Consider the following 25,301-nt stretch of genomic DNA (forward strand, 5'->3'; position numbering starts at 1 on the left):
CGTTTAAAGCAGGATGTCGACGATTTCCGTTCATACCGATTGTGTGCTATCACCAAAGAGGGAAAATCTAATAATATATAACATTCCTGATGACTTATAAAGTCATTTGAAATGAAGTTATCATTTACATTGAAATTTTCATTCCGTAATCACAGCTCCTAGTGTCGTGCATCCCCTATGGTGTTTCACAACTGGCGCCCCAACTCATATATTGGTCATCCATTTGAGATTGCATTACACGCGTATGAAAATTATCAGGCAACTCGAAATTATTTATGATGGAAAGGAAGCGGCTTGGAGCAATTCATAAATCATTGTGATAATGAATGCAATGTTTTTGCAGTGCAGTTTTTCAAAGTGAATTGATGCATTTAATCATAAAGAAACTGCTCGTGTCAGTTCCAGCAAATGAGAAAACAACTGGCACACGAAATTCGATAACGTTATTAATAAATGTTCCAAAGTGAATTATCATCTTCGATTAATTTCTCTAAGAGACATTTTTCTAAACAGTTTTATATTTATCTTTACAGGTTGTCTCCTTGACGGAGTTACACCATCCGCTCCACCGGATGTTCCACCCAGAAATCCAACAATGAATCGTATGAATGGTCGGGGTAATCCAAATGATTTAAATGTCGATTTTGAACCGTCTTGTTTAGTTAGAACACCGTCTGGAAACGTTTATATTCCAAGTGGTAATTTAAGTAAGTATAAGTATTGGCAAAAAGCCTACCTAAAATAATGCATTGATAAAGGCTAGAAGTATTATTTACATATTCACGAGGAACAAGGTTGCGGAGTTCAAATATCAAATCTAAGCACAGGTTTGTGGACGTTGACTCCACTCATTTAAGTGCGAATTATTTAACGAAAAGAATAAACTATATGACTTACTAGTTCCAACAAATTAATTGTGCTCCTTGCTACGCTATGCATTTCATCTATCAGAATTATAACTTTTAGAAAAGTCAAAGATTTTAGTATTCTATGTTCTGAAGGTTTCGTCAAGTTTTTGCATCATGATACTTTTTAAACACATACAAATTCATTAATATTCTTGATAATGAAAAATAGACAATAAATGAACATAATTATTTACCGTGTACGAAAAATACGTAAAAATCTTGTCCCCCTTGTTGGAATATTGGTCTGACGTGTTTTCTATTTCAACAGATATTAATAAGGGATCTCCTGTAGATTACAAAAGTGGATCGGCGTGTTCAACGCCTACGAAGGAAACGTTAAAAGGTTACGACAGAAATTGTATTGGTCCTGTTTTACCCCCGAGAAGTGTTATGGGGAGTATGCCATCGCATCATCATTATTCAGCTCCAATGAATTTCCGGAAGGGAATACTAGCACACTGTTCATCAAGATGCATTGCTATTGTTTCAATATCTATTGTAATTCTGCTTATAGTGTTATTTTTATTATTAACAGGTAAGTTGTTTGCATATTGGTGGTTATTATTGAAAAATATATATATCCAAGACAAGTTTCCAATCAGCTTAAAAATTGATTTACTTACAAACCGTTTGTTTATTAGCAAAGAACATTTGAGCGGAGTTATTAGAAAAGCTCAGTTACATTTCTCAGTTTGTCGGTGTCTGTTTTACCACCAGTGGTATAGTAATGAAGTAATGAATCAAAATATAAGACACAATAAGGTAGCAATTATTATTTTCGAGAAGACTTTGCTGTAACTTTCAATTGGATGAGCTTCAGAAATTTGATTAGAAGCTTAAATACTTGCTAGAAAAATATAACTAAATAAGAATTTAGAGCGAAACTACTGGAAACATGTCTTTTCAAATTCCTTTACTATTCAAAATGTTGTTACATTCACATTTTCTCTAATTTCTCTTCATAGTTTTTGGTGTGTTAGTTTGGTCTCCAGCGAGCCCATGTACAGTTATTGTAGAAGATGATGCTCAAATATCAGCAGCTCGGAGTACAAATTCAATTTCAAATCGTTTTTCAAATACATCACTACATCAGAAAGCCGGACAAAATTCTGTGGAGTCGACATCATCGACAGTAATATCATCATCGACAACATCATCATCAGGTGTAACGAATAATCGTGGAGGTAATAAACTCTTGCCTAAAAAACGTGCCAAACGATTCCGAAGAAGTTTACGAGATCAGCATGTGACTACTACTGACGAATCTTTTACATTATCCGTAACAACGGATCCTGATTTACTAAGTTCTTTTCCTAGCTCGTCTACTATCGACGAATCTGTAACTAACACATTTACCACTAATCTCATTACTAATGATATGGAAGGAAGTACACTTGAATATGAAAGTCAAGATACGTTGACATATCCAGCGTCAAATACTGTCACCAGTAAATCTTCCCACACCGATTCGTTTTTTGAAAGTAATAAGGCGAAGAAAGAATCGAACAGTATTTTCCCGTATTACGAAAATGGTGAATTAGATATTGTCAACCTTAATGATACTTCAAACCATTCCATATCGAATTACTACCAGTACGCTTCTATCAATCACAGTAAACCTAGTGAACTTGAGGTGAAAACTCTGATGCCACCTTCAAGTCAAAAACATATAAAGTCGAAATTCGAAAGCGAAAGTGAAAAGGTAGATTCAGCTATTGATATCAATCAAACAAAGCCACCCGATAGATTGCTGAACACGATTGATCTAACGCCACATCATAGTGGAAAGCGAATTCTCGTGAATGTTTCCATTGCTACAGATTCAGGTTCTGGTTCAAATAGCCACGCTTTGTACTTTTTCCATGTATCTGTCCCGGATACCGAATCAGATGCAATCAAAAGAACAGAAAATAAATCGGAAAAAGAACATGTTTGCCCAAGTGAAGCTCCTCCGCCTATACCCCAATGTCCTTGCGAATGTGAAAGAACAAAAACAACACCGAAAAGCATTGGTCCAAATTATGAGTCTGTTTTGAGCACACAGCTGCCGAACAAAGCATCTAATAATGATCCGCATGTCACAGATAGTGAATTTTCTACGAAAACTTCCCCAGACAGAGAAAATACCGTCTGTTCAGAAGCACCAATATTGATATTAGAAGGTGATGGTTTTAATCTCTGATTACGGTAAACTGCGCAAATTCTGTGTAAATGCTTGTACTAACGCACTGGCTAATATGACTTACAAAATCTCGTTACTAACAAAAGATCCCTACAAACGGATTACCACAAACGCACTCTAAAAAGTGATCTAGAAATATCTTTATGCTTATCACTTCAAATCATCCGTTAAGACTCCTTTGCGGAATATGTGATATCATCAACAATCTAAATTCAAAACTATATTAAATTCGAAAAAGACCCTTAACAAAATTATTCTCTCGAATTTCATTTATTTCATTTGTTTTTGAAAAAGATGGTGGTAAATTAAGAAGCCGTTAGAGGGGGCATCCATTAACTTTAGTTCTCATACTCTTATTAAATATGAATGAACTCGACTATCACTGGACTGTATATAGACGCTTAAACCAATTCTAATATCCATCAAGAAGTACCTATCATGATTAACTCTGCTTACGAGCCGATGTGCAAAGAATATCGACCTTTCAATGCTTTGTTCTATCTATTCAGGTGCTAGAACATTTCCTGCACGTAGTTTTCCACCGGATGGAACAACGTTTGGACAAATAACACTCGGTCAAAAACTGACCAAGGAAATTCAACCTTACAGCTACTGGAATATGCAATTTTATCAGTCAGAACCGGCCTATGTAAAATTCGACTATAGTATACCGCGCGGTGCTTCAATTGGTGTGTATGGACGTAGGAACGCCCTGCCAACCCACACCCAGTATCATTTCAAGGAAGTGCTGAGTGGATTCAATGCCAGAACACAACGTTCCACCCATGTAAGTCGTCTATGCCAGCTTGCAACGTGCAGTTTACAAAACCACACAACATTAATAACATATCCTTTTTTGCAAAGTTTCGAATGTCTAACCTGCATTCTATATTTTACAGCCGTCAGTTGTTCGAGAAGTGACACGTTTTCTGGAATCAGGACACTGGTTTATATCGCTGTACAATGACGATGGAGACGCACAAGAAGTGACATTTTACGCTGCCATTGCCGAAGATATGACACAGAATTGTCCAAATGGTTGTTCCGGAAATGGGCAATGTTTATTGGGGCACTGTCAATGCAATCCCGGATTCGGGGGTGATGACTGCAGCGAAAGCGTTTGCCCGGTCTTATGTTCGCAGCATGGAGAATATATTAATGGTGAATGCATATGCAATCCGGGATGGAAAGGCAAGGAGTGCTCATTGCGTCATGATGAATGTGAAGTTGCAGATTGTAGCGGCCACGGACACTGTAAGAGTGGAAATTGCCAATGCTTGCGGGGCTTCAAAGGGAATTTTTGTGAAGAAGGTAAGACATTGTTTTCAAACTGGGTCAATGGAAAATTTTCGAATTTGTTCACATCAATTAAAAAAAATAAAAGCCAAAAGTAATTTAAATTTTAGATAATGAAATGAAATGAAAATTCATTCTGATATTGATTTTGAAATATTTTTTTTTTTCAGTTGACTGCCCGCATCCAACGTGCTCAGGTCACGGTTTCTGTGCAAACGGTACATGCATCTGTAAGAAGGGATGGAAAGGACCTGATTGCGGTACAATGGATCAGGACGCCTTACAATGCCTACCGGACTGTTCGACACATGGAAGCTTTGATCTTGATAAACAAATTTGCATGTGCGAATCAAGGTGGACTGGTGACGATTGTTCGAAAGAGTTATGCGATTTAGACTGCGGACAGCATGGAAAATGTCTCGGAGAGACGTGCACTTGTGATAATGGATGGGGTGGAGAATATTGTAACACGAAATTATGCGATGCACGTTGTAATGAGCACGGACAATGTAAAAATGGCACATGTCTGTGTGTTACGGGCTGGAATGGAAAACATTGTACCATAGAAGGTTGTCCAAATGGTTGTTTGAATCATGGCCAATGTCGGGTTAGCGGTGAAGGTCAGTGGGAGTGTAGATGCTATGAAGGATGGGATGGACCTGATTGCGGAATTGCCGTGGAGCTAAGCTGTGGAGATAATAAGGACAATGATAAAGGTATGTGCTTAGAATAAAATGAAAAGACTTTACCAGTAGCCCATTGTTGACTGTTAATAATGCCCAAGCTGGAAGTAGCTAAAGTTAATTTGCATTCTCTGCTTTCGTTACTGTAGACGGGTTAGTCGACTGCGAAGATCCTGAATGCTGTGCAAGTCATGTTTGTAAATCGACGCAATTATGCGTGTCAGCACCAAAACCCATCGATGTGCTGTTGCGCAAACAACCGCCTGCCATAACAGCATCATTTTTCGAACGAATGAAATTTTTAATCGATGAAAGCAGTCTACAGAATTATGCGAAATTGGAGACATTTAATGAAAGGTTAGTTATTTTGTTCGGCCATTATAAATATACTTTCTTTGTTTCAAATACAGAAATGAAATGATGTGTTCGGGTTTTATTAATCGAAAAAAAATCATATAATTATTATAAATTATTAGTTAATTACTTTAAGTTTTTGTGCCCCCGTCTTAACATTAAATCTTTCCCAAAGCCTATCTCATAATCCTTAATGTTTTATTCAGTTCAGACAGAGAAAATATTTATTTGGAAGTGTTCGATAAGTGTAAGATATATACCATGTCTCAAGTCAATTGTAGAACATTTGAATAAGCGGACGCCCTTGAGAGGATCTCGCGATCTGACTTATTACATTTACATTTTAAAATTTAGGTATACTGTTGTAGAGAGTTGTGTGTATTTGGATATGTAATCGCGGCTTCGTAGAACCTTTTCGTCTCATCTTGAATACACTATTCATGCGTTCATCGCGTCAAATATATCGCCCAAGCGAAGTTTTCGACATTCGAATAGTAGATTACTAAAACTTGACCTGCATTGTAACATCTGTAGTTCATGAAATTGAAATAGAGAACATTTGTATGTACATACTAATCTGTTAAATTTTCGAGCACTGGTCAAATTAAACGGGAGTTGCCTTTATTTTCGTTTATTAACCATTTCCTTTTAAAGTAAAAGTGCTTAAAGAATAATAAATATTAAAAGCTTTTCTTTTTTTCTTTTTTCTCTATTCATCTCAACTACTAAAATGAAAACATCATCTACTACTACTATACAATACTAACCACAAAAACAAAAACTGTACAAAAATGCTTGTACGAAAAAAAATCAATCTGAAAAAAAAATTCACAAAAATTTCATATGACAGCGTATTTTGGAATTATTTCAATGCAAGGTAAGATACTAAAAAACTGGGAAATAAGGCAAAAATTCTGCATTATTATTTGATTGTTGCTAAAACTACTAATATTGCATACTAACGTATTCGTAGGCTTTTTCCATATTTCAACTGATACTCTTTATAATTTTCATCACAAATTTGATTTTTTGTTATGCCATCTCTCATATTTCGTTCATGTTAACGTAATTTATCCTTCGGTCATTTTACTCGTTAACCATGAGATCGGCCGTTCACAGCCTACAAGGTGCACTCCGGTCCCATTTTTCAAAAGTTAATTTAGTGAACCATTCAGAAAAGTAAACAAAGTAACATGCCTTGTATAGAATGTAAGTGTTTTACACGTCACACACGCTAAGTAGAGAGCCAAGGGGGCAACATAGTCTACCAAACAAGCTAAAAATTTTACTCAATACATTCTCTGCAATCATTCAAAGAAAATAATGTAATTTCAAAGGCTCTAGGTTTTTAATTGAGGTCTTGTTTCTGGTTTGAGACAGGCTTGTAAATTTCATTTGATTACTATATTCAGAAAAACCTAAATACCACGAATGTCCAAAATCATTAGCTACGAATTCCGGCAGGATTTTGAACATGAATTTATTTCCGATAATCGAGTAAGGAACAATATTCTAGAGCTTCTCATGTATATCTTATGTTGTGCCGATCATATCGTCAGACACTTTGCCTTCATGTTGAAGTCATACTTATTTGTGCGTGATGTTCTGTGTAATTGCATGTTGTTCTGTTTAATTCGTAACCATTATAAAGAGTATAAAAGTTCATAATGTTCGGTCATGACATTCTGTAAACTGACTTTAGTTTTGAGAGTTACATAGAAATACTTTATAATTAAAGATTCATTATCATTTCGAACCTTTGTGATTCCTTTGAAGATCAACGAAATATTCTTTACTACTAATGTTTTGTGACGTGTACAATTTTGGTTTTGTGAATGTTTTCAATATTCTATTTCTAGTATATTTTTCATATGAAAGATCTCTGCATATTCATATAATTAGGAATTTTTAGATCAAGTGCACACGGATTTATTGGAATGATGGAAAGCTTATAAAAAGATCAATATAACTAATATGACTCGAATACGGATCAAATAAACGTGCTCTTGTTACTATATTTTATACTAGAAGAAATGATTATTCATTTTATCCTGCAATTTGCATTGACTTCTCATGGCTAGATAAATACATACAAAAATAGTAGATAAATGCATTGATCAACACTTTTCACCCTTATAATCTCGAAATTATAAGCTCTGCATTTCAATAAATCAGCGCTAGTTTATTTTAAAAGTCTTCCTCAACATGGCTTCAATTTTACTAACATATTTTTTTACGCATTTCACAGTCGATCGGCAGTTATACGTGGACGTGTAGTCACATCGCTAGGTATGGGCTTAGTGGGAGTACGTGTAAGTACAGCCACTCCACTGGAAGGATTCACTCTTACACGCGATGACGGTTGGTTTGATCTGATGGTAAATGGAGGCGGAGCTGTTACTTTACGATTCGGAAGATCACCTTTCCGTCCACAAACAAGAATTGTTCAAGTCCCATGGAATGAAGTTGTCATCATAGATGTAGTGTCAATGTCAACAGCCGAAAACAATTACACACAATCTATCACGCATACATGCTTCTCACATGACTATGATACTATGAAACCAGTTGTTTTGGCGTCGTGGAAACACGGTTTTCAAGGAGCTTGCCCGGATCGTAGTGCTATTTTGGCTGAATCTCAAGTTGTTCAAGAGTCAATTCAAATTCCGGGTGCTGGGTTAAATCTAGTTTATCATAGTTCTCGTGCAGCAGGATATCTATCTACAATCAAGTTGCAGTTAACTCCTGATCAGGTACCCAAAACTTTACACTTGATTCATTTGCGTATCACAATTGAGGGCATTCTATTTGAAAGAGTTTTTGAAGCAGATCCAGGAATCAAATTTACTTATGCCTGGAATAGATTAAATATTTATCGCCAACGAGTTTACGGCGTAACAACGGCAGTCGTTAAGGTCGGATACCAATATTCCGATTGTCAGGATATCATCTGGGATGTACAAACAACGAAGTTGAGTGGACACGATATGAGTATTTCGGAAATTGGTGGGTGGAATTTAGACATTCACCACCGTTATAACTTTCATGAGGGTATTTTGCAAAAGGGCGATGGTTCTAATATTTATCTGAAGCATAAACCAAGAGTTATAATTACCACTATGGGAGACGGACATCAGCGACCATTAGAATGCTCAGATTGTAATGGGGTTGCTTCAAAGCAGAGGTTGCTAGCTCCAGTAGCGTTGGCATCGTCTGCGGACGGAAGCCTTTATGTTGGCGATTTTAATTACATTCGCCGCATAATGACGGACGGTACGGTAAAGACAGTTGTGAAACTAAATGCGACTAGAGTATCATATCGCTATCATATGGCCTTAAGCCCGTTAGATGGTACCCTGTATATATCTGATCCAGAATCACATCAAATCATCCGGGTTCGTGATAAAGATGATTTTACAGACCCCGAGCATAATTGGGAGCCAATAGTGGGCTCTGGAGAAAGGTGTCTACCTGGAGATGAAGCTCATTGTGGAGACGGGGCACAAGCACGCGATGCAAAACTTTCATATCCGAAAGGTATAGCAATTACCAGCGACAATACTCTGTATTTCGCTGATGGAACTAACATTCGGATGGTCGATCGTGATGGCATTGTAACTACACTTATTGGGAATCATATGCATAAATCGCACTGGAAACCCATTCCATGTGAAGGAACCCTGAAATTAGAGGAGATGCATTTACGTTGGCCCACAGAGTTAGCTGTTAATCCTTTAGATGATACATTGCATATTATAGACGATCATATGATTTTAAGAATGACTCCAGATGGCAGGGTACGAATTGTATCGGGACGGCCGCTGCATTGTGCAACTGGTTCCGTGAACTTTGATAACGACTTGGCTACTCATGCCACACTTGTTATGCCACAGAGTATTGCGTTTGGTCCAATGGGCGATCTGTACGTAGCAGAAAGTGATTCTCAGCGTATAAATAGAATCAGAGTTATTGGCACTGATGGTAAGATAGTTCTCTTTGCTGGAGCCGAGTCAAAATGCAACTGTTTGGAACGAGGATGTGACTGCTTCGAAGCTGATCATTATTTGGCAACAAACGCCAAATTCAATACAATCGCTGCTTTGTCTGTTACACCAGATGGTTATGTGCACGTGGCAGATCAAGCCAACTATCGCATTCGTTCAGTAATGTCAAGCATTCCAGAAGCAGGTCCTTCAAGAGAATATGAAATATATGCTCCAGACTCGCAAGAAATTTATGTCTTCAATCGATTCGGGCAACATATAGCTACCAGAAATATTTTAACTGGTGAAGTAACTTATACATTCACCTATAACGTCAATACATCCAATGGGAAATTAAGCACCGTAACAGATGCAGCTCAGAACAAAATATTCTTACTACGGGATTATACGTCGCAAGTAAACTCTATTGAAAATACGAAGGGACAAAAGTGTAGACTCAGAATGACCAGAATGAAAATGTTGCATGAGTTAAACACTCCTGAAAATTACAATGTAACTTTTGAATATCATGGCCCAACAGGTCTGTTGAAAACAAAAATAGACTCAACGGGACGATCGAACGTTTACAACTACGATGAATTCGGTAGACTCACTTCAGCCGTCACTCCTACAGGACGTGTCATTGACTTATCTTTTGATCTGAGCATCAAAGGAGCAACTATCAAAATTCTGGAAAATTCACAGAAGGAAGTTTCTATGTTGATACAGGGATCGAGTGTAGTTGTGCAGAATGGAGAAGCTCTAACAAAAACCATTGTAGATGCAGACGGTGGCACTACCAGCATCACACCGTGGAGTCACTCAGTACAAATGGAAGTTGTACCATATACAATTCTCTCCGAAATCAGCCCGATGATAGGAGAAAGTTATCCTGTCCCAGCAAAGCAACGAACAGAAATTGGAGGGGACCTGGCGAATCGTTTTGAATGGCGTTACTTTTCTCGAAGATCGCAAGCAGGAAAAGGGAATAAAGCTCAACGAATGAGTGGCTCATCGACTCAAGTTGGACGAAAACTACGTGTAAATGGTGAAAACATCTTAACATTTGAATACGATCGTGATACATCGTCAGTTTCCATTTATGTTGAAGATAAACAAGAATTGTTGAATGTCACTTACGATCGCACGGCACGACCGGTTTCATTCAAACCACAATCCGGTGAATATGCTCCAGTCGAATTGGAGTTTGATCGTTTCGGGCGGCTTGTTTCTTGGAAGTGGGGAAATCTAGAGGAAACATATATTTTTGATCGTTCAGGCCGTCTTAATGAAATTAAATACGGCGATGGCTCTTCTACGATTTATTCTTTCAAAGATATGATTGGCACCTTGCCACTGAAAATCACAACTCCTCGCAGATCTGATTATTTGTTGCAGTATGATGACACTGGAGCTTTACAATCACTAACTACACCCAGAGGACATATTCACTCATTTTCGCTTCAAACATCTTTGGGCTTCTTCAAATATCAGTATTACTCACCATTAAATCGTCATCCATTCGAAATTCTTTACAATGACGAAGGTCAGATTCTTGCAAAGATCCATCCCCACCAATCGGGCAAAGTGGTTTTCGTGTATGACAATGCTGGCAGATTGGAGACAATTTTAGCAGGGTTATCTTCGACCCGTTACGTCTATCAGGAAACCTCTGGCTTGACTAAGAGTGTAGAGGTCCAAGAACCCGGATTTGAACTTCGCCGTGATTTCAAATATCATGCTGGTATTCTGAAAGATGAAAAACTACGCTTTGGATCGAAGAACTCCTTAGCTTCAGCTCACTTTAAATACCAGTATGATGGCAATGCCCGGCTTAACGCTATTGAAGTTGAAGTATATGAGAAGATACTACCAGTGATGCGCTTCAAATACAACCAGAATTTAGGCAATTTGGAAGCGATTAATGATTTCAAAATTTCAAGAAATGCATTCAACCGGACCGTCGTTCAAGACTCTGCGAAACAATTCTTTATTATCACTGATTTCGATGAGCATGGCAGAGTTAAAAGTGTGTTGATGAACATAAAATCGTTTGATGTTTTTCGGCTCGAGCTCGATTATGATTTAAGAAACCGTATAAAATCACATAAAACAACTTTTGGTCGATCCACCTCATATGATAAAATCAACTACAATGCGGATGGACATGTGATGGAAGTAATTGGGACAAACAATTGGAAGTATATTTATGATGAGAATGGGAATATCGTAGGATCGATGGATGAAGGGGACAAGGTCAACTTTGGGTACGATATTGGCGATCGTGTAATTCAAGTGGGCGAAGTGGAACTCTATAATTATGACTCACGAGGATTTGTTATTCGTAGAGGCGAACAGAAATATAGGTATAATAACCGAGGACAGTTAATTCATGCGTTTGAGAGAGATAAATTCCAAATTTGGTATTATTATGATGATAAGGCTCGCCTGGTTGCATGGCATGATGATAAAGGAAATATAACGCAATATTACTACACCAACCCAAATACGCCGTCGCTTGTAACACATCTCCATTATCCGAAGTCCGGAGAAACGATGAGATTCGTTTATGATGATCGGCAAATGCTTATAGCAATTGAAACGGCTGATCAAAGATACTACGTAGCAACAGATCAAAATGGCAGTCCTCTAGCCTTCTTCGATGTTAGTGGAAGTATAGTGAAAGAGATAAAGCGGTCACCGTTCGGTAAAATAATAAAAGATAGCAATCCCGACCTTTACGTGCCTGTGGATTTCCATGGTGGAATATTGGATCCAAATTCTAGGCTAGTCTATCTAGAAAGAAGATTATACGATCCAACAGTTGGACAATGGTTGACGCCGCTTTGGGAAATTCTGGCAACAGAAATGATTCTCCCTTCAGACGTATTCATCTATCGTTTCCATAACAATGACCCTGTTAATCCCAAAGAACCGTTTAATTATATGATTGACATCGAATCTTGGCTGCGATTATTTGGATTCGACATTCGAAAGATTCAAAGCAGCAAATACAGACAAGAACAGCAACAATATAAACCGCAATCTACCATCAAATCTTCATTCCTAGCCCCGGATTTCGGAGTGATGTCTGGCCTACAATGCATTGTTGAGAAAATTGACGAGAAGTTCAGCGACTTTGATTTTATTCCGAAACCTCTATTGAAAATGGAACCGAAAACTAGAAATTTACTGCCGAGAATAGCGTACCGTCGTGGAGTTTTTGGAGAAGGTGTGCTAATTTCAAAGATCGGAGAGCGTGCCATGGTTAGCGTTGTAGATGGGAGCAACAGCGTGGTACAGGATGTTGTGTCATCAGTGTTTAATAACTCATTCTTCCTCGATATTCACTTTAGTATACATGATCAGGATGTATTTTATTTCATTAAGGATAATGTCCTTAAACTGCGTGATGACATGGAAGAGTTGCGCCGCCTTGGTGGCATGTTCAATATATCTGCACATGAAGTTAGTGATCATGGGGGAGCAGAAGCCAAGGAACTTAGACTGCATGGTCCAGATGTTGTGGTTATTATTAAGTATGGAGTTGATCCAGAACAGGAAAAACACCGAATTCTTAAGCACGCCCATAAACGGGCCGTCGAACGAGCGTGGGAACTTGAAAAGCAACTCGTTGCTGCAGGTTACCAAGGTCGTGGAGACTGGACCGAAGAAGAAAAGGAAGAGCTTATTTCACATGGGGACGTGGACGGTTGGATCGGGGTTGATATTCATAGTATCCATAAGTATCCACAATTAGCAGACGATCCAGGCAATATCGCTTTCCAACGCGACGCAAAACGCAAACGCCGAAAAACTGGTTTTCATAAAGTCAGACGATATGCAATAACATGAATCTAAGTCTTAAATTATCCATTCGTTGATTTTTTCATTTCTGCTAGAAACTTGGTAGGAATGTTAATCAGTTTGCATACGTAACAATTTACGAACAAAAGCACGGGCACCCACAATTTTGCCAGGTGATCTAAGTGTACGTTTCGAATTTATGAACACTTCCCCCAAGCTTTCAAGCGATTTGCTTTCCTTTGTTTATTTGTAATATTGTATGTAGAATATTTTTTTAATTGTATGATGTATAATTTAAAAAGGAAAGAAAATTTAAACATTGTGATATATTTCTATAAAAACTATTAAAGTGAAAATAAACTCGTAAGCATAAGTAGTAGAGATAATCAACAACCTATTAAGTGAATAGTAACATTTAAGTTGTATCCCAATCGATGGTCTATCGTTTTTTATATTATCAAAAAAAAAAATGCAGAAACTGTAAAATGTGAGAAACATTTATGACAATTATGTGTATGGCAGTAATTAAAGTAAATAGAAATTAAAACCTATCAAAAAGAAATCAACTCAATATGGTTTTTATGGAACTAGATGAAACACACGAAACAGTCACGTATTTTTATAGAACGCATCGCTTCCCAGCGGAAGGTCATCCTGTGTTCGCCCCTCCCCCCCTTCTTAGCTAGTTTCAACACTATGAAAGATAACCAAAGTTGCCCATTCTGTATGGTACTACAAATTATTAGCGTGAATATTTATTAAAAATTTCAACCCTTCCTGGTGCGATGGTAATTTTTTTCGAGGAGAAATGTGTTCTATATTCGTAAAATGACAATCTAATCGTTTTAAACTGCGTTAAATTTGGTTGTAGAATTTCGTTGTGCTGGTATTTTAGAGAAAAAAAATATCATGGTAGAATTCACAAGCGTACAGGGTATAATTGTTAATAGATGATGTGTATTCCAGGAAGAATTGCTGCAAATTTTATCACCGGAGAATTTTGTTATTTGATGTGCAATGATCCAAAATATCCATACATATATTGGGTTGAGGTTGCTTCCTTTGGAAGACGGTGCTTATCAACGCCGGGTGCCATATGTTTCATTATACTGCATTGCATGTCGCGACATGTAAGCAAAAGCAAATCTTCTTCAACGCGTAAACAATATAAAGATTATAATTTTTAGCTTTCTCAGAATTAATACCCGACAGTTCAATTTAAGAAACACTTTCGATGGATGTGCTTGCTTCATGAATAATTTCAAAAATAAGTGTATATTATGTTCAAATGAAATCTTCAGAAGAACCTTTACTCACTCTTTCTTCTATAGTGAAGCGAAAAGATCGGATTGCACAAATAATGTATATTTTACGAACAGGAGATCATACTCTGAGTTAATACATGATAAATGCTTTCGCCCGAATACTATTCCCGGCTTTCATAGAAGTCAAGGCTTTTCTGCCACTTTAGCGTGGATAGTAAAACAGTTAATTTTATAAATATTTCAATTTATCCTGTGCGGTCCTTTCAAATTAACTGGTCAAGAAAATTGTGTGCGAGAAAGCTATTCTGATCATCCTACACGTAGTAATAAAGAATTTTACCGGCAGCTTAGCAACCATGTTATCAATAACTCAATCCAATCCTTATATACATCAACCCAAATTTCATTTGCAAAATTCAAGAATTTCATTATAATGAAATGGACACTCACTAAAGATTACCCTTCAATTCTGTAAATATATGCCAACAGCTGTACTCATAGAATAGTGCGGGAAACGCGCAAAATAATTTTCTGTAAACTACTGTAAAGAAAATTTTAGCCGTTAAGAATGCACTATAACTGATAAATAGTGAATCCATTTTCCATTGAGATTTTGTATAGAGACAAGATGTCGTAATTGAAAAGGTATTTTACAGAAGTATGGTGTTTCACCTACGAGAATATTGCTATTCTTATATATTCTGTAAGTGATATTTTGACTACATACATAGAAAAACCATAGAAATAAAAGTTTTAAGAAACACAAATACTAATGGTGACAAATTAAATGAAAGAAGCCCCGAGCAAAAAAGCAATAACATTCTGTGTTTTACAGTTTCAGTTAATTTTTGTGAAGAAAATCGTTAGAAATATCCCAAAGCATTTATTAAAGTCTTCCTTTCACTTTCAATCGCTTTGTAATCAATCCAATTTATTTATAGTATGGTTCAGCTGACCTTAATCAATTTGCCACCAGCATCCGAACATGTTTTCAAACATATTACGATTTGTTCACATACACGAAGAAAGGAAACTATACTACGAATTACGATATGATTTATCATGCATTCAAATAAAATAGACAGAACATTTTGCAATGTAGAACTGAAAGAAACTGCGAAAGTAAAGTAGAATAACTAATAAGGAGAGAAATCTACGTATTTAGCAATATATAGAGTGTATTAACTGTTAATGTACATATTTTATATAATTTGGTATTAAGAGGACAACTTTTGTACATAAAACATACATCTAAAGAACGTAGCATTTTGAAAACAAGTGACTAGTAGTATAAATGAGTAACATAGAGTTTTAGTTTGTAGGAAAGCAATGTGAGGAGATGAGAAAAGTAATAATGTTAGTTATTATTAGTGAAACAACACAGCATTTATATAACTTCTAATGGGAATTTTATATGATTTTTTGTTGGAACCAATAGAAAATCATATATATAACAAGTGAAGAACAACATAATGATGTAGAAACAGCAGTGAAGATAAAATATGATTGAAACCCATAATACTTATGAGAATAAATGAAATTAATAATTATAAGCAATGTGTTTTCATACTTTGAAAGGTATTGGAAGAAGTGAACTAATCTGATGAACACTTTTTATTCTCGAACATGCTGTCCAAAGTGCTTGGATTCTTGAGTAACTCTGGTGGCTCAGTCAGTGGAACAACGCATACCAGGCATTTCTCACTGAAACTAGCACAATATACCCATTAGATCAATAAGGGCATTTCGATGCATTTTGTAGTTGTAGTTATCATTGTAATTGAATGCTTCTTTGTTGGGATCAATTCTCAATCTTGATGGAGTCTGTCATGAGCATTCAGCTTCTCGCTGGTGTCTTCCTCTTCGGGAATTGCAGCGATTCTGAAAGTAGGCGCTTTTGCTCAAAGTTTTCTAATGTATGCACCATTTTGTTGTGATATTTCGACAGGCCATTAAGTGGAGGTTCCAACTCATAAGTTGGCGAATCGTGCATCTCGGCGCTCTTGAAATAGGAGCTCTGATGCGGTCATATTTTTGGCGTGGGTATTATTCTTCTCATGTTTCAACAGCTCTTAAAATAGAGGCTCTGATTCTTTCTGTTTCCAGTCACGAGTGTCGTACTTCAGATATTTCAGCAGCTCTGCTAGCTGGCAGTTGCCATGCATGCCTGCTTAATCTTCCAATGTTCATTTTTTTGGGTGGCATCTTCAATAATTTTGAGAATTTAATGTCTCAACAATCACACTCATGCTATGACGACTGGTTGGAAGGTGTGTAAGTTGGTTGATTGCTGTGCCATCTACGGCAGATTACAACAACGTGGACAGCACCAACATATTTTCCAAAACCCACATATATATACCAATTTTCATGACGGTTGTGTGCCGCAGCGCAAGTTAAGGCAACTTATATAGCCAAAAAATCTTCTACATTAAAACATATATCATATGTATCCATTTTTAGATAATAGATACTGCTCTACTCTGGTTTTTCTGCATCTTCTGATAAGTTTAGAGCAAGTTCGGAGTTCTCGATGACGTAATTTCCACTAAGCCTGGTATACAGAGACCTTAGCAAAATTAGATTGAGTGTGTAATATAGGTTTCCATATTTTCACCCATTTCCGTATTTTCTCCTTACGACTCTGCTTCAAAGAAAATAATATATATCGCGATCGGCAATATAAAGACAGCTAGTGACTACAGGCATTTCTCGACTTAACACAATTTCCCTTACGACCTTTCGACTTACAACGTATGAAAAAGTAACGAACATACCTGAAGTTTGGCGCCTCAGGAATCAAGAGTTTTTTTTTGGATTTTTTATAGAAGAATATTAAAGTGCACGGCTATTCCATTTCTACCTAGGTAGTAAATACATTACTTAATATGTCAGATTATTCACTTTAGTGTGGTATTCAGTGTTTTGGGTTGCAGTAAATTTTCACAAAAGAGACAACTTTGACCTACTTTAACTTTGTCGGTAATAGTGGGATTCTCATCAAACTTGGGGATATTATAGCCTATATTACTGGTAGATTTTATGATTCTAGGAGATACTTAATGGGTATACAATATATGGGTATAGTAGATATCAATATGGAGGGTATTTTGAGGCCTAGTCACCGTGTATGAGCAACTTCATTATTTTCAATTTTTTTCAGTTGGGTAGTTTCTGGGAGTGAAACCGTGAAAAAGAATATCATTTACTGGCACCCACACTCCCCTCTTTTAAGATTGACGTCAAAATTAATACCGGCCTCGTAAAGTACTAATGGAGGCCTTTCAGATCTCTTATCAGGGAAGTCCCTTAGCGCGGATCGGGGAATGCTTATCGGATGCGTATAAATATGCATACATGTTCATGTTTATGCGCAGATCAGATAGATGAGAGGAAAACGCCCACCCATGGAAAAAACATGGACGAAGAGAGGAGATGCAAACGATTGCAGTGCACCGTGGCATCTAATGAAACAAGCAGCTTAGAAGGTATGTATACCCAGTATATTGCTCCCTAGAGCACTCATAACAAAAGCCCTGAAGAATGTGTTTCAAGGAAAACGGTGGGCGTCAAACGAGAACCGAATCCGTTTAAGAGAAGCTTAACGATGATGAGATCTCCTACTATATCTTAGGCGGTAAGAAACCTGAATTAAAAAGACTCCATAAACATCCTTAAATGTACGGAAACAGAAATGAAGGTGACTCTGGAGCTATTGAACAGAAGTTCAACTTAAAAGAGGTATCCTTCATTTTGCTTGACGTCAAAATTGTTGTGCTATCGGAATTTATTAAACACAATCATAACGTTCACCAAGCAACTGAACACATAATGAGAGCCATATGGGTTATAAAATAAATGGCGAAAAGATGAAAGAATCTAAAGAAAACCCCAAAATTACTGCTTTGATGGTAACGCAATTAACGCAGGTGAACCAGCAGGTTTCCTAAAAACCTCCTCGGTAGGCGAAAAACCAGTGCCTAAAATACTAGCGCTCCCAAGAGAGCGAATGTTCAAAAGTAATGACGGTTGGACTAAAGTTGAATCAAAACAGGGTAAAAAGAAGAAGGAGCCAGTGAGGGTCCGCCCCAAGGCGATCATCATTTCTAATACTGGTAGTATGCCTACACAGACATAATAAGAAAAGTAAATGCTGACTCTGATCTTAAAGACTTGGGAGAAATGTCAACAAAAATGGATTCTGGGTTCTAACGTTAGAGAGCAGATTTCTTTGAAGAGGTGCTTCACGTGTTCCTTTGTATGGACTTCTAGTGAGAAAATGTACAAGGGCGGTTGTTTGGTCCAACTGATTCAGACGATATGAGAAAAAGGGTCACATTACCCGAGAATACGGTAAAAGTGCAAAGTGCATGGTGTGCGATAGAAAGAAGGGCCTGGACAGCAGGCATACTGCCAGAAACCACAAGTGTCCAGAGTTCAAAAAAGCGCTAAGTGCGATGGGAAAATGAGGTTGGTTCAAATAACCCTCAATCACTGTAGGGCGTGCAAAAATTGCTGCGATTACCAGGTGCAAGCGGTTATAAAAAGCGAATCCCACAGGAAACCTGACAATAATGTATGGATAGCCGATCTTATATTTGGAGCGGCTTTGTGGTCATCCGGTGCCCAAGGCAGACAACCTACAGCTGGCTTTATGCAAACAAGATGTACATCTATAATTACTATATTCTTCCAAGCCTAACGTTGACTGAATACGAGGACATGTTGGTCTTCGACGCGAAAGGACGGAGACCAAAGGTCATCGTCGATCACTTCAATACATGGGCCACAAATTGGAGAAGTTCATTGACGAATGTTTCTTGGCTGCTTTCCTGCAATCAGACCTCAGAAATGCATCACGCTCAAGTAGTTGACTCAGGATGACACAATAATTTTCTTCCACCATACAAATTCAAACATTGGGTTGGGAGTTGGATGTCCTGTGTATATTCTTCTCGGTCATGGCTGCATGCGCCATTATTTAAAGAACCTAAAACCATATACGTGCCATCGGCACATTGACAACCCAATACATGGAAATCATGGGTAGAACTCACGTGCAGATCAAACACCACCTCGTAACTACTCGACGATTGCTGCCACTATTTTGCGCTTCGCCTAGAAACTTGAATCGGTTCTCCTGTGTGTAAAAACAGAATATAAAGAAGGTCAGCAGGACTGTCATGGTAATTCCAAAAACTGTTTGGTCAAGGAGGTATGTGCACTCACTACCTGGCATACGAAAAATTCTATTTGAAGAAGCAATGTTATCCAAGTAATGCTTGATGGTATTTATTTATTTAATTAACGGACAACAAACAGAGAGAATTCCAATTAATTATTGTCCTCAGGAGGAGGAGAAAGCAAAAAACTTATCCTACGTTTAAAGCTACTTAAAGTAGGGAAGTTAAAAGGACCAAGCTGTTTTGCATTATAATTTCGGCAAAGCCTGGGAATCGGGGAATGAAAATAGACTTCGAGCTCCGCGAAGGGCACGTTGAAAATATCTGCGTTACGTGTGTTATAAGACGCAGGACGGCAGGTGATCTCGTCAGCGGCGGAGCAGTCCATCAGGCCCGAGGAAAGTTTAAAGAATGTGCATAGATCCAGATAGGATCTACGCTGTTGTAGGAAGGGAAGGTTTAGAAAGCGGAGGCGGGAGGGGTAATCCACACGAGGGAAGCTTTTCTTAAAGAAGAGAGAACGGGTGAATTTACGTTGCACATTTTCAAGGGCAAGACAATCACAGTTACGAGTGGGCGACCAGATCACGGAACAATACTCGAGGGTATTCCTCACAAGGGAATTGAAGAGAGCTAAGGAGGGTTGGATGGAGTCAAAATCAGAGGAGGAGCGAAGAATGAAGCCTGACAATTTTGCTGCTCGATTGATAACATCGAGGCAATGGGTATCAAAGCGCAGCTTATTGTCGAAAGTGACTCCGAGGTCTTGAGTGGAATTTAAGCAGGATAAGGAATGTCCGTTAAGCGAGTAGGAGAAAGAAGTCGGTGAGGATTTTAGGGAGTAGCACATAGAGTGACACTTTCTGACGTTTAGCGCTAAACCATTAGTCGAGCACCAACGAACCAGAGTGTCCAGGTTATTCTGAAGGGAAACACAGTCCATAGGCGACGATATAGCGGAAAACAGCTTAAGGTCGTCTGCATAGAGCAAACAGGGACAAGTAAGGAGGGGAGGAAGGTCGTTAATAAAAAATAAAAATAGCAAAGGACCGAGAATAGACCCCTGTGGGACGCCAGAAGAGGGGGAGAAGGAGCGGGAAGTACAGCCGTCAAAAGAGACGCGGCAGGATCGGTTGGAAAGGTAAGAGGCAAGCCATAAAACCAGTGGTTTGGGAACATTTAGGGACGAGAGTTTGGATAGAAGTATCTTGTGATTTACAGTGTCGAAGGCTTTCGCGAAGTCAGTGTAAATGGTATGCACTTCTTGCCGTGAATTTAGACATTTGGCGACAAAGTTGGTAAAGTCGAGCAGGTTGGAGGTAGTGGACCTACGTTTAACGAAGCCGTGTTGTTCTTTCACTATGTGATGGCCAAAGTGGGCGGACAACCAGTCGCTGACATATCTTTCCAGGATTTTGGAACAGGAGGAGAGGAGGGAAATGGGACGGTAATTCTCGGCAAGCGAACGATCGCCACTTTTGTGAATGGGGATAATGAGAGCCTCTTTCCACAAGCTGGGAAAATGATTCTCTTCAAGGCTTTTGTTGAAAATAAGAGATAGGGGAAGGGAGATGGACTTACCAGTTTTGATCAAAAAGAGGTTTGGAAGACCATCGTAGCCAGGTCCGACCTTGGCATCAAGTTCGCCAATGAGATATTCGATAAGGATAGGAGTGAGAAGGGGAATGGTAGGCGATGCGGGGCAGGCTGCATCTACTATCGGGAGGGATTCGGAGGAACGAGGAGGGACATAGACTGACGAAAAGTAGCGGCAGAGTAAATCACAAGATCGTTGGGGGGAGTTAGCTGCAAAGCCAGAGAATTTAATGGACGGAGGGGATAACTGGGCGGGGCAGCGAGAGTTGCGAATGTGGGACCAGAAAGGTTTCAGATTTCCGCGCTTTAGTGAGTCTTCCACGCTGGACAAATATTCCTGTCTGGACTTACGTATTAAAGATTTGACCGAGGAACGAAGGGATTTGAAAAAAACTAAGTCAGCAACATTTCTAGAAGACAGGAACTTCTTTCTCGCAGTATGTTTTTGACGTAGTTTTTTGTGAATTTCAGTGGTGAACCAGACGGGGTAAGAGCGTAAGCACTTAGGAGAAGAGGGAACGTAACAAGGAAGAAGATCAGATAAAATGGTATAGAAAGTGTTGAGTGCCTGGTCACATGTAAATGGAGAGAGCAGGGGGACCCAGTTGATTGACGCCAGGGCTGAGTTCAGACCTTCGAAGTTCGCCTTACGAAAGTTGAACTTGGTAGGCTTGCGAGCGACAGGAGAGTGGAGTCGGGATATCTGAACATCGAACTCGAGAGCAGGATGATGGGCGTCAGGGGCAACGTAAGACGGAGCATGAAGGGATTGGGAAAGATAACGTACAGGAAGGTTAGAGAGGACAAGGTCAAGAGTGCGATCTAAGTGGTTTCTAGAAAGGTTAAATTGGAGGGCCCCACAGGTGTACATGAAAGTGGATAGAGGAAGGGAAGGGTGGGTCGAGTTATTAGGGAGGGAGGGAAGGCCAGGTGTAACGGGCCAGGAGAGCATAGGAAGATTAAAGTCACCACAGAGGATGAAAGGAAGTGAGGGAAACAAAACGGTTAGGGCCTCTGATAATCTGTCGAAGAAATCCTCGTACAGAGAAGGCGGGCTTAGGCAGGGAAAATATACACACGATATGATAAAGGGACATACGTTTGGCGGAAGGACACGTATGGTAACAGAATCGTAGGAGGAGGAGGAGGAGGAAAAGATGATTTCGGCACGGAGAGGGGATTTAACAGCTATTAGGGCACCTCCGCCAGTTGTCTTGCCAAGCGCAACGCAGTCTCTGTCACAACGAAAGACAGAGTAACCTTCGAGGAGCTCAGAATCTAAAATCCTGTCATCCAGCCAGGTTTCAGAAATGCAGATGACATGATGTTGGAATGCTAAGGCAGACAGTTTGAAATCCGACAGCTTAGATTAGTATTAGATAAAAGAAATGTAATAGGAATAATTGCTTTGATAATCAAGCGTTGTGTACTTTATTATTTTATCATTTCAGGATACAGGAATGAATACATGCAAGTGAATTTGATCAAAATGCAAAAACGCATCGTTCAACTCAAAACCAAGTAAATAAAACGACTTGAGTTCGTAGTTCATTGCCTTGTATCTTTCACGCCCGCTTGGAGTGATCAACTCGAATCCTTCATGAATCTTTTTGGCCAAAATTCATGTAATTTTAGATTTCCGTAAAGTATCATGTGCATACTTTCCCTGCAGTGTCTCAGTGCTATCGAAAGTATGCGAATCCAAGATATACATACATACAGTATATATGTTAGAAAGCTAGAAATACTGAAAACACTAAAGCGAGTATACACGCGGACTTTCGTCCCTACTTTTATAGTTTCTTTCCTATGAACTCAAATGAAATTTGTTTACTATATCAACCCCATTGTAGTAGTGGCATGCTTCAAAAATTTCGTGATTCTGCGTCGAAAGCTGACGGAAACACATAGAGCCATTCTGAAAAATAAATCTTCATTCACAAAAACAATGTTGTTCGCGGTCATTAATAAAAAGAAACCAGTTCTACTTAGCTTGTGGGAAATGGTCTCTACCGAATCTAATTTAGTATACTTGAAGCACAAATAGCAAGACTTGTATTAGCCACTGTGATATTCCCAAAAGATTAGTAATAAATTCGTTCGACAACAATGTTCGAATAGTAGCGAAGTGCTTGGCTAAGAGACAACATCTACATGAGCCAATCTTCGCACGAAAAATTATCTTCCGCACTATTTGTAATGCTGAGTAGAAAGCAAAAGTTTACTCTGTGATCTCCGATAGACAATGTCTAGTTAACCCCGAAAATGTGCTTGTTGACTTACTTTACGTGATATTGCATAATCTTTAATTCGTTTGTTGATAAAGTGATAAAATGGGTTACATTTTATTCTGTGTCTAATCGCTAGTTGACTAAGTGCCGCGACGTGGATAAATGAGAATTATAAGTGTGATTCTCATAATTATTGATGGATTTCATCATCGGAGGGCTGTCAGCCACTTGCGCTGGAGTATTCACGAATCCTTTTGATGTAAGTGAAAACAGTTTGTAGGTTTTCAATCGTGTTGACCACGAATCAAAAAGATGATTTAGACAAAATAGTTGATTTATCCCGTCTTAGGTGATAAAAACAAGGCAGCAGTTGCAGGGTGAATTGCAAAAAATTAGCACGAGCACGAAGCTTCCGTATACCGGCTTATGGCAGTCGATGAAATCAATTGTTCGTTCCGATGGAATTACTGGGTTACAAAAAGGATTAGGCCCGGCACTGGCGTTCCAGTTCGCAATGAATAGCACCCGCCTGGGCATCTTCGAAACAGTGGATAATAGTTTACATTGGACGAAATTTCATAAGGACAGCCCCAGATCGCCGGTGTTATGTATATTCTGGGGAGCGGTTTCTGGTGCAGTATCATCGTTGATAAGCAGTCCTTTATATCTAATCAAAACACAAATTCAATCTCAAACTACTGGACAATATGCGGTTGGCTATCAGCATAACCACAAAGGCACTGTGGATGGATTGTGGAAGATTTTCAATTTATATGGTTTCAGAGGATTATGGAAAGGAAGTGCAGCAATGATACCGAGAACAGCTGCAGGCTCAGCGGCACAGCTGTCGACATTTACCAAATCCAAAGATTTTCTCTGTCAATACGAAGTAGGGAACATAAGCAAATTCGATCTGCTGAAATCTTAACATTATGTCGCCTACTTTCAGATATTCCGTTCATCCGTTTTTCTTACTGCGGTATCTGCGAGTATTATTAGTGGATTTTTTGTAAGCATAGTAATGACTCCGTTCGATGTTGTTGCCACTCGAATATTTAACCAAGGTATGTTTGTCATCCTTAACGTAATTTCTCTGATACCCACATATTTTTCAAATATAGAATGTACATATCTCTTCTAATTAAACGTGGTATAAAAATTCAATGAAACACTTTTAGGTATCGATAAAAACGGTAAAGGTATTCTTTATCGTGGAATAACCGATTGCTTCGTGAAAACTTTGAAAATCGAAGGAGTGCGTGGCCTGTACAAAGGATTTATTTCGAATTTTTGCCGTGTAGCTCCGCATACAGTTTTGAATCTCACTTTTTGGGAGCAGTTAAAAAAAGTGCGAGATGTCCATTTTTCAAAAACGGATGCATAATAATTACTCATTTGTATTAATAAAAGTATGTATTAATTTGTATTCTGGATATTTTTCTCATGCCATATATATTTCGATAAATTAATCTAAATTGACCTAAGCTGAGCCTAAGTTGAAAATGTTAGAAAAGCTGAATTCCTCCTATACACAATAAGATTCTAAACCTCCTCACTTTATCACATTCTTGAATAATTAAGCTTTTTAATAAAAATAATATTTGTTTGGAGTTAAAAAATAATAATAGTTAAATTGTTGTTTTTAAGTATTTTATACCTTCCCCAAAACATAAAATATTAAGTACATTTTCATTCTTGCTCTTGGAGAGACTGGTGGAGCGTCACATTCGTGGAAACGCACTTAGGTCACACCCACTTAGTGAAAACCAACATGCTTACCAACGTGGAAAGTCCTGTGAGTCTGCTCTTCATT

The 25,301-nt window shown here is 38.4% G+C and overlaps 2 protein-coding genes across 7 annotated transcripts in view; both read left to right on the forward strand.

Moving 5' to 3' along the window:
• LOC119649661 (teneurin-m) overlaps positions 1-16,031 on the forward strand; it is a 229,903-nt gene extending 213,872 nt beyond the window's left edge. For 2 of the 6 annotated variants that reach the window (XM_038051920.1, XM_038051917.1), the window contains exons 2-10: positions 534-707; positions 1,177-1,443; positions 1,874-3,070; positions 3,600-3,877; positions 3,990-4,401; positions 4,557-5,102; positions 5,219-5,426; positions 6,274-6,300; positions 7,672-16,031. In XM_038051920.1, coding sequence (XP_037907848.1) covers positions 534-707; positions 1,177-1,443; positions 1,874-3,070; positions 3,600-3,877; positions 3,990-4,401; positions 4,557-5,102; positions 5,219-5,426; positions 6,274-6,300; positions 7,672-13,261 — 8,699 coding nt within the window. In that variant the 3' untranslated portion in view covers positions 13,262-16,031. Of the gene's footprint in view, positions 1-325; positions 464-533; positions 708-1,176; positions 1,444-1,873; positions 3,071-3,599; positions 3,878-3,989; positions 4,402-4,556; positions 5,103-5,218; positions 5,427-6,273; positions 6,301-7,671 lie in introns of those variants that run through there. The other 4 variants (XM_038051921.1, XM_038051922.1, XM_038051923.1 and 1 more) reach the window with 4 other exon arrangements.
• A 7,262-nt stretch (positions 16,032-23,293) lies between these two features.
• Positions 23,294-24,914, forward strand: LOC119650064 (solute carrier family 25 member 35-like). The gene is made up of 4 exons (XM_038052562.1): positions 23,294-23,747; positions 23,838-24,377; positions 24,438-24,552; positions 24,667-24,914. The coding sequence occupies exons 1-4, from the start codon at positions 23,685-23,687 to the stop codon at positions 24,870-24,872; spliced, it is 924 nt and encodes a 307-aa protein (XP_037908490.1). The 5' UTR covers positions 23,294-23,684; the 3' UTR covers positions 24,873-24,914.
• Positions 24,915-25,301: the final 387 nt, after the last annotated feature.

This window comes from Hermetia illucens, chromosome 2, assembly GCF_905115235.1.
Source record: "Hermetia illucens chromosome 2, iHerIll2.2.curated.20191125, whole genome shotgun sequence".
In the NCBI taxonomy this organism is placed as follows: Eukaryota; Metazoa; Arthropoda; class Insecta; order Diptera; family Stratiomyidae; genus Hermetia; species Hermetia illucens.

Bases quoted from the DNA above. Each gene is read 5' to 3' on its own strand.
- LOC119650064 (XM_038052562.1), top strand. From the start codon at position 23,685: ATGGATTTCATCATCGGAGGGCTGTCAGCCACTTGCGCTGGAGTATTC. The intron at 24,378-24,437 runs GTAGGGAACATA...GCCTACTTTCAG, and splicing joins ATTTTCTCTGTCAATACGAA to ATATTCCGTTCATCCGTTTT. The intron at 24,553-24,666 runs GTATGTTTGTCA...AAACACTTTTAG, and splicing joins CACTCGAATATTTAACCAAG to GTATCGATAAAAACGGTAAA.